This window comes from Parus major, chromosome 15 (genome assembly GCF_001522545.3).
Source record: "Parus major isolate Abel chromosome 15, Parus_major1.1, whole genome shotgun sequence".
NCBI lineage: Eukaryota > Metazoa > Chordata > Aves > Passeriformes > Paridae > Parus > Parus major.
This window is the reverse complement of record NC_031784.1, coordinates 12,606,440-12,616,433: the sequence shown is the minus strand read 5'-3', so window position 1 is coordinate 12,616,433 and position 9,994 is coordinate 12,606,440. Positions and strand designations below refer to the sequence as shown.

At 51.6% G+C, this 9,994-nt stretch overlaps 1 protein-coding gene across 4 annotated transcripts in view; it reads right to left on the bottom strand.

The window, feature by feature from the left end:
- Nucleotides 1–9,994, bottom strand: part of OSBP2 (oxysterol binding protein 2) — a 94,902-nt gene that overhangs the window by 67,039 nt on the left and 17,869 nt on the right. For all 4 annotated transcript variants that reach the window (XM_015644078.3, XM_015644079.3, XM_015644080.3 and 1 more), the window contains one exon: nucleotides 877–1,085. In XM_015644078.3, coding sequence (XP_015499564.1) covers nucleotides 877–1,085 — 209 coding nt within the window. The remainder of the gene's footprint in view (nucleotides 1–876; nucleotides 1,086–9,994) is intronic.

The window sequence follows — 9,994 nt, the reverse complement described above, 5'->3', positions numbered from 1 at the left end:
CCTTCCCAATATCCCATCCATCCCTGCCCTCTGGCAGCCACTCCCCCTTGCCCTGGCACTCCTGTCCCAAGTCCCTCTCCATCTCTCCTGGAGCTCCTGCAGGCACCGGAAGGTCTAAGGTTTAAGGTCTCCTGGAGCCTTCTCTTCTTCATTTCTGAAGTTTGTTTACTGCAGCTTGAAGCTGTGCATGCTTGTAGAAGAAAACCCAATGTTAACCCCAGAAGCATTATAAATATTGAAATACAGACTCATAGAATCACTGAAGTATTTCTAAAATATTCTGTTTGTCAAGCCTAGCTGACCCAACTGACCCATTACGGAGCAGAACAAGGTCACCCTGGGGAGGAGCTCTGGACCAGGCACACGGCTCTGACAGCTTTACAAAGTGTAGCTGTCCCAAACCTACTCCAATAAACACCACAAGAAAGGGACAGAAGGAGAGATGCACACAGAAACAGCTCAACTAAATATCTGTGTCATTCATCCACCAAACCTCCCCAAGCTATGGAACATCATCCACGTGGTGCCCAGGCCTCTGACCACAGCATTTACAGCATTCCCAGCACAAAGTCTCCAGGAGAAAGACTCATCATTCTGCCTTCCAGACGCAGCATCATTAGCTCATTGTTACTGCCTCTCCACAATCTACAGCCATTCCCAGGCTTTAAAGACCTGCCCAGAGCTGCCCTGGCAGCTGAGATACCACAGGTGCAGCAGGGCTGTGTCCAACCCTTTGTGTCCCTGGGAGACCATCAGCAACTGCCAGCTATGTGTGAAACCATACCTGGGTGGGTTCTGCACCATTTAACAAGCCCAGGAGAGCTGGGTGACCAGGAGGAACTGGAAGGCTGTGGCTGCCCATCGGGTGCACCGTACCTGACTGGTTGTTCCGCATGCGGATGGCCTTGGCCTTGGCCAGCTCCAGGGCCGTGACCCAGCGCTGCCTCTCCACCTCTGAGTTGGCCTTCAGGTGGTAGGTCCTGCCCCCGTTGGACAGCACGATGTTGCACGAGTCCTCCGTGTCGATGTGGGCCGTGGACAGGTTGATGGTGCCTCGGCACGTGTGGGCCATCTCTGCCTGCGTCCTGCACAGCAACAGAGGGACAAGGAGGTGTCAGTGCCCCTGTACCTGACCCCAGAATGCCTCCAAGGCACCTTCCTGCACAGCACAGACCTGTGGAGACATCCTGAGCTGGCAGCACTCACATCCAATCCACTAAAGCTGGAAAAGATGGACAATCAGAGAAAGAAGGACAGGCTGAGGTATTTAGATGGAACAGGTTCCCTTGGAGGAGCAACACCCCATCAATTCCTTACACATTCACATCCCATTGTGTCCACTGCTTCTGGCTGCCCTAAAATCAAAGTTACCAACTATGCAACACTGGTTTTCTCATCTCATTTCCACTGCTGCTTTTCTCCCTTCTCCCAGCTGTCCCAGCTTCAGCATCCAGAATTTTGTGGCTCTTTATGCCCTCTCCATTCCATCATTGTTTTTGTCCAAGTGTGCTTAGACCTCGTAAGTCCCAGCCCTGGGGGGCAGCAGGAGCAGGGCAGGGCCCGTCCCCTGGGCTGGCCCTGCTGGGGCACCTCCAGTGCTGGGGCAGCTCTGGGACCCTCCTGACAAGAGAGACCTGGAGGGGCTGCAGCGTGTCCAGGGCAGGGAACGGAGCTGGGGAAGGGGCTGGAGCCCCAGGAGCGGCTGAGGGAGCTGGGAAAGGGGCTCAGCCTGGAGAAAAGGAGGCTCAGGGGGCCCTTCTGGCTCTGCACAACTCCCTGCCAGGAGGGGACAGCCGGGGAGGGTCGGGCTCTGCTCCCAGGGAACAGGGACAGGAGCAGAGGGAACGGCCTCAGGCTGGGCCAGGGGAGCCTCAGGTAGGACATAAGGAGGAGTTTCTGCCTGGAAAGGGTGGTCAGGCCTTGGCAGGGGCTGCCCAGGGAGGTTTGGAGTCCCCATCCCTGGAGGGATTTAACAGCTGTGTGGTACTTGGGGACATGGGGCAGTGTCAGTGTCAGTGCCAGGTTAACGACTGACCTCAATGATCTCAGAGGGTTTTCCAACCTCAAGGACTCTGTAATTCCACATGAACATCAGAGCAAGGAGGTTTTCCAGGCACAGCCTAGAGCTGCTCTAGGAAGTGTTGGTGATCAAGTTCATTACAGGATGGAGATATGGCCCCTCCCAGGGAAGAGTGGGCAGTAATCCAGGGATACCCACTGCCAACCTGATTCCTGCTTGTTACACAGAAGGAAACCACTCTGCCTGACCAGGAACTCAAATTCTCAAACCTCCCAAACATCTCAATGACATCTCTCACCTGCTCTGCCCTGACACTGCTTTGTGGGACAGATTTATCCCAGGGCCATATCCAAACCTGACATGAAATCCTCCTGGTGCCTTCTAAAGACTTCCAGTTTGTGTCTCTCAGGACCACAGTTCAGACCCAGTGCACAGCATGGTTACACTTTTTGCAGGGGATGACTTGGCTCCAAAGGAATCCAGCCCAGATTTTCATTCCCAAGTGATCCCTTCACACTGCAGCACATACTACATTCCCAGAAGGGATCCCTTCATACCTTGAGAGAGCTGCTAAAATCATTCTCTCTTGTTCACAAAGCAAAGGTCTCCAAGGTGACTACACTAAATCAACTGCAGATGTTCAAAGAGTTTCCCAAGAAAACTGGGATGTTGCTCTCCCAGCTCCCTTCCCGTGCCAATCCACATGGGAAATCAATTCCTATCAATCAGCACCCACACACGAGGCAGGCACCTGACCCAGCCTGGAGCCAACAGCGATCTCCTATGTCCACACATGGGGAAAGAAGCAGAGGTGCCCTTCAGAGCCCTCGTGGTCAGCTGGATCTGCTTATTCACCGCTCACACTCGGCTCTTGCATAACGTGATCCCGGCAGATTTCCCGGTTCTCCCCTTCCCGCAGCGCTCGGAGCGCTGTGTTTGGAGAGCACCTGGCTGAGGGAGGTTAAATGTGGACATGGAGCACACAGAGGTGGAGGCAGCTGAGCCTCTGGGATTTTTTAGCTCTGAGAGGGAGCAAAAACTGCCAGGATTCGCCCTCAGAGAGCCAAAATTAGAGCTGTGCAGGGGAGGCTGGGGGGGGGGGATGACAGCCTTGGAGAGAGTCCTGGCCAGGACACACCAGAGAGAAAAAATACCCCAAAATACCACAGGAAGGACTAAAACATCCACCCAACCAGCCAAGGGACAGCAAACATCATCATATCAACACCGGTATGTCCCTTTTCCCAGCAGCAAGATCCCAAAGCATCAGGACACGCTCCGTGGAAGCCTTGAGTGATTGGCCCAAGGCAACACTGGCCAGCCCAGGCAGCCAGCTCCAGACAGAGCAGGACAGGAATCATGGACAGATATCCCCAAAATCAGGTTTGTGGCAAGACCAGTGCTGTTATGGATGTGCTAAGATCATCAGAGAGAGGATTCCTTACTCTAAAACCATTGATGTCTTTTACCACAATGCCAGCAAGACCCTATTTCAGCTCTCCAACCTCCTTTGGATGCACAGGTCCCAATTCCCACATGGATTTTGTCCAAGCCAGCAGATGTTGCTGCTCTAAATATATTTTTTTTCCTTTTTTATTTCAACAGAATCATAGAAATTTCAGACTAGTGAAAATCCTGGCATCTCCATCACCTACCCTACCCACCAGCCCAGCACAGCTCTTGTATCCCAGCCACTCACAATGACAGGTTTTGCAAAAATCTTGAAAGATTTTCTTTTTAAAATATTATTTATAGCACTTCTCTCTTTTTTGACTGAAAAAGCTGCTCCAGCTCCTTAACACCACAAATCTAAACACAGAGCTTGACAAGACAATTTACAGCATCAGTTCCTTAAAAGGGCTTCAGTCTAAAACTCCTGGAGTCTGATTTTCAGGGACTTGGATTCCACAGCCTGACAGAGCAGCTCCACACTGCAGTGCCATAAAAGAGCAGCAAATTATAATTTAAAGACCTGTTTCCTACTTCTGAAGGGACACTTGAGCTCCAGGAGGCTGCTCAGCATGCCAGTGCTGTGCAAGAGAAAGATGCTCCCAATTTTTAACAACTGTACCAAATCTCCCTGGATATAAACAACAAATCTCCCTGTAAGGGCTCACAGGACAGGTTTATCTACAGACCAAAGAGAAGGTGAAAAATGAGATAATAAAATGGTTTTTGCCTGCCAGCTCCACAGCTGTGGTTTTGGTGATATCCCAACAGCCAAAGATTGAGCTGTGGATGCTGGGAAGATGCTGCTTACACAGAATCTGTAATTGTAACTGTGTGGCTCTGCTGGAAGTTAACAGGACACAGCAAGGAATGAACAAGCCCAGCTCACACTGCTCCCAACAAGAAGCTCCTTGCTTAACAAGCACAAGGGATGCCCATGGAATTTCTCCTAGAATTTTATTTCCAGCACCAAGGCTCTGCAGCATTCTGGGTATCCCTGTCCTTCCTGACAGCATCAGGCAGAGGAACTCAGCAGAGAACTGAGACTGTCCCCATGTCCCAGGCACAGCAGAATTACAGCCTGAGCATCCACAGGAGGTCAGGGAGCTCCCAGCAGCCCAACCCTGGGACCAGAGCATTCCAGCAATCCTGGCAGCTCAACAGCTGCCCCAGTTCAGCCAAGCAGAGTGGGAGTGACACCTGGAGGGACCTTGTGCCATTCTGTCCTGACTGGGAGCGTCTGGCACCTTGAGGGAGCCAGAAACACTCAGGGTAGTGAGGGACAGGTCTCTAAACTGGATTATCCACCTGAAACCCAGCAAGGAGTTACACAAACACTGAACTGAGGGTCCCCTTCAAAGCTGGCAAGGCCAGTCTCCATTACCAGCTGTGTTCTAAGGAATCTCCACAGGGAAATCCAAATATAGCTTAAGTTACATCCTGAAATACATCCACTCTCATCCTACAGATTTCCCTGATTATCTCAAAACCATTGCTTCACTATGAGCCTCAGAAATCTACATCACGGAATTGATGTAGATTCTGATTCTACATCATGGAATCATGGAAGGCTTTATGTTGGAAGGAACCTTAAATCCCATCCAGTGCCACCCCAGCCATGGCAGGGACACCTCCCACTGTTCCATGCTGCTCCAAGCCCCAATGTCCAGCCTGGCCTTGGGCACTGCCAGGGATCCAGGGGCAGCCCCAGCTGCTCTGGGCACCCTGTGCCAGGGCCTGCCCACCCTGCCAGGGAACAATTCCTGCCCAATATCCCATCCATCCCTGTCCTCTGGCACTGGGAGCCATTCCCTGTGTCCTGTCCCTCCATCCCTTGTCCCCAGTCCCTCCCCAGCTCTCCTGGAGTCCCTCCAGGTATTGGAAGGGGCTCTGAGGTCCCCCTGAAGCCTTTTCTTCTTCAGGAGAACATCCCCAGCTCTCCCAGCCTGTCCCCAGGATCTCAAACACTGAATTCCCACCTTATCACTGTTTGCTGGTGTAAATGTAGGTCACTGAAGGGCTCACACTCAGCCACTTCCCCAGGACAGGCTCACAGAAGCACAAGGGGAGCAGGAGAGACCCTAAAAGACTCAGAAGGTTTTGTCTTCCTTATCCCAGTGTCACCCTGGGCTTTCACTCGCTGCTGTTACACCACAACCAGTGAAATTTGGGCACTGAGGGGTTCAGAGGCTGCATCTGAGCCCCCAGCCTCAGACCACACACTCCAGGAACTTCACCCCAGTGTTATCCAGGAGCCATCACATCTCAGGAGGAGCCAGTACAGCTTATGAGCAGCCTCTGACTCTGCCTTCCCTTGGGAAAGCAGCACCAAGTGCTCCAACAGGGACCTGCTGGGAGCTCTGGAAGAAGCAGGAGGCACCAGCAGCCACACCAGACCATTTGCAGGGCACCACTCAGTTCCCTGGACACTTCTGACCCAGCAAGTATTTCCTAATTTAAACAGCATTTACAGAAAAATCTCCTGCTGTTGCTGCACAATCTTAGGGGTTTTTTTTTGCCTTACATAATGATCTAAGTTGTTTCCCAAGCAAGTTTTGCTGTCCAAGTTTGAGGGGTGTGAGTGTAGATCCAGCAACAGCTTCCCCTGCACGACCAGACAGCTTCCTGCAGGTCCCACACTTCAGATGGATGGGCAACACAGGGGCAGAGCCAGCAGGGATGCCCCCAGCTCCTCCTCTCTTAGGCAGGATTCAAGGAGAAAACAAACATATGAAGAGCTGGAAAAAGCACAAACTGTTAGGGAAGAGAAGGAAATTGCTTGTGGTTTGGGGTGGGTTTTGAGTCTCTGGCTGTGAGGTACAGAGACCTCACAGCAACATCCATCACTACACACGTGGGATGGAGCTGGACACCAATCCCAGGCTCATCCCTGGAGCTGGCAAATGGATGTGTCAAGGGATTTTCCCAGTGAGCTCCACCACCACACTGTATTTAGAACTCAGAAACACTTTTTGGCTGTCAGATCTCAACAGAATTACAAATCCAGGCTCCTGAATTGCTGCAGATCACGCCCAAAACCCAACACAACACAGCCAGGAGCAAACACACCCACCCACAGCACAAACCCAACAGCTTCATGAAACACAGAGGGGCTTCGGACAAGAGCCCAGAGGGACAAGGGGGAATGGCTTCCCACGGACAGGGGCAGGATTAGATGGGACATTGGAAAGAAATTCTCTCCTGGCAGGGTGGGCAGGCCCTGGCACAGGGTGCCCAGAGCAGCTGGGGCTGCGCCTGGATCCCTGGAGGTGTGGATGGGGCTGGATGGGGCCTGGAGCAGCCTGGGACAGTGGAAGGTGTCCCAGCCCATGGCAGGGGTAGAACAAGATGATATTTAAAGTCCCATCCATCCCAATCTATTCCATGATTCTGTGACACCCTTGCTGCTTCTTACACCACTGACCTCTCCAGACTCGGAGATTAAGACCTGGTTTTTTCTACTGTTTCTTTTATGGATTAAGTAGAAACCAGTTTATAAAACTCATTTCTTCATCATACTGGAAAATATTGTACCATTAAAGGCTCTGCAGCCATAGAGGAATATTTATACCCGTGGCCAACTGGGAAATGCTCTTTGGAGTCAGGTGCAAGGACTGCTGCAGGCAGAGGGAAGGAAAGAAATCAAGGACAGGGAGCAGACCAGGCAGAATTGGACAATTCAATAGCTGGGGACATTCTTTTCTTTTCTTCCCAAGAGTGGCAGGCAGCACAAGAGATGTCACAGCCCTGAGTCCCTGCTGTGCCTGAGCAGCACAGCTCACTCTTCCCACAGGAACAAAGATTTCCATGCAGAATTCAGAGCCTAGCACAGCCACCTGTGCTTAGGCTGAGCTCTCCCATTCCTCACAGCATTCCCAGAGAGTGCAGGGACAGGAGCTGCACTCCCCATTGCTCACTGCCAATAAAAGGCTCTTGTGCCACCACCTCCTCCCGGCGTCACCCACACCAGACAACAGCTCCCACTTCCAGAGCATCCATGCCCACGTGTGGTGTTTGAATTCCTGTCACCCCCACCCCACACTCCATCCCTGAAGTATCAGACACAACGAGCCCACCCACACAAGTGCTCCAAGGCACATTTCCCAACAAACTGACATTTCCCATGTCCTTTGTTCAGTTTTTGGGGGTATAAAGCCAGTGAAATCTCTGCTTCCCTTTTAGGCATGAGAAATTCCAAAGAGCACTTGAATTTGAGCTCACATGCCTGAACTCAGGACAGGGAACATTGAAACCAACCCTCTTGGGGTTATTACTCTCCCTGGGTTCAAGGAAAAAGGGATTTTATGACAATTCAATTCCAGAACTCAAATACCCAAGGGGATGCAGGCGTGTGGCTCCAGAGGTATTTTCCCAGTGAGTTCAGCACACCACAGCTGGTTCAGCAGGGCTCTCACAAACCACAAGCTCTATGTGACAAACGGCTCAGCTTTTCCCTTTGCTTCCTCTTTTTGCCTTCCCCAAAACCAAGAAAGCACAAACCGACCCCAAACAAGCATATGGCAAGTGTTGGGCTGAGATTGCTGAAAGAACACGTGATTTAAATCTATTTAAAGGCCAACTAATCTGCAACTGGCTGTAGTCAGGGTGGGCACAGATTGGGAATGATCAGGGTTAAGGGAAAGCCTGCAATCCTGGCTGCAATCCTGGCTGCAATCCTCACCAGCCTGAGAGCTGCAATCCCTGTCAGCCAGCGGGCTGCAATCCTGGCTGCAATCCTGGCTGCAATCCTCACCAGCCAGAGGGATGTCTGCAGCTCAGGTACTCACCACCTCCACAGATCACAAGAATATTCCACCACAACCTATCCAGCAGCTTCCCAAGCTGGTTTCCAGGACAAACCCCTGCCCACACTGGGACCCAACACCAAAGAGCCTCAGCAACACCACCCAAGCATGATTTAAGGAAGATTTGGCCATACAGATCTTCTGTAAGTGAGCAATAAGCACAGCAATCTGGAGTTTACATTCCATTCTCCAGTGCTTTTCCATTTTAATTTGGCTGCAATACTCACCCCAGTGAAGGGGCAAGGAAAAACCTGGAAGATACTTTCTGCTCCAGATCATTCACAAACAGCCTTTGTCTCTCTGTGCTTCAGAGAGGGGAAAAAAACCTCCAGAGGAGCTCAGGACAGGCAATTTGTCAGATAAATTCCCTCAGAGCCACAGTGCAGGACCTAGCACTGCCTGCCAGGAAGGTTCCATGAAACATCTCAGGAGGACGAGATATTTTTCCAATGGCAGCACTTCCTGCTCAGAAGCATCTCCGATGTGACTCCATCCGAACAGTCCCTGCTGGGGGAGTGCAAGATGTGCTCAGGGCAGGAAAACCAACATTGCCAAACTGAAAGGGCTCTGAAAAACAATACCCAGGCTACCCCTCACCTCTTTCCTAAATAAAATCTAGCTTGAGCTGCTGGGTGGCTGAGGAGCACACACAGAGCAAGCTCCTTCCAATATACAACATATCCAAGCTGGGTGCCAAGTACAGGGGCTCATTTCCTGAAAACCTGTGTAAAACCTGCAAAATGCAATCAGACCTCAAAACCTTTCCCTGCCAAAATCAGAATCACAGCAAAAGGCACCGTTCCCTTCCCCTCATTCCATTGTCCCCATTGTTCCATTGAGGACAATGTTGTTTCTGCAGTGCTCCCACTGACAAGACTCCCACCCCAAATACAAAGACTCTCTGAAGTCAGCCCATCCTGCTGCACATCTCTGGCATTCCCTTTTCCACCACACTCCTGCCTCTCTTGTGTGCACAGTGCTGGTTTTCTGACACCCCAGCAACAGCCAGGAGATAAACTAAACCATAGCACAGGTATCAGCAGATATGGGTGGCAAAGAGACTTTGTGTTGGAGATTTTATGGGAAAAATAAATAAACAAATAAACAAATAAATTAATTAATGATAAAACTAATGATAAAAAAATTACTAGCAAGCACTCCCACTTTTCCCAGCACTTTGTGCTATCTCCTCTGCACCTCTGGAGAGGCTGGTGTGGCCCTGGCTGACAAGGGCCCTGCAAACATGGGCACCCAAGAAGTTTCTGGAGGCACTGGTTTGAGGTTTCACCTGCTCCACCATCCCCCAGCTCTGCAGGGCACCAGCAGCTCCCTGAGCTGGCATGACACGGGACAACTCCAGCCTCGCTCCCACCCAACACTGCTGTGGCTCCCCAAAAAAGGGCTTCCACTCCTTCCCTCCCTGCAAGAGCAGAATTAAAGGAACTCAGCGTGGGGAAATGATCTCAGTACGTGAGAAGAAGGAAACGCTCCAGGAGCGTGTCCTTGGTGGCAGCTGACCCAGCACGGGGACACTGGTGTCCCTCACAGCCCAGAAACCAAACCACCGGCTCAGCAGCTTCGGTAAAACCGCTGAGCAGGGCTGAAGGGAGCTGGATCCTGGGCATGGAGCTGGGAATGGCTGAGGGGAGCTGGATCCTGGGCATGGAGCTGGGAATGGCTGTGGGGAGCTGAAAATGGCTGAGGGGAGCTGGGAATGGCT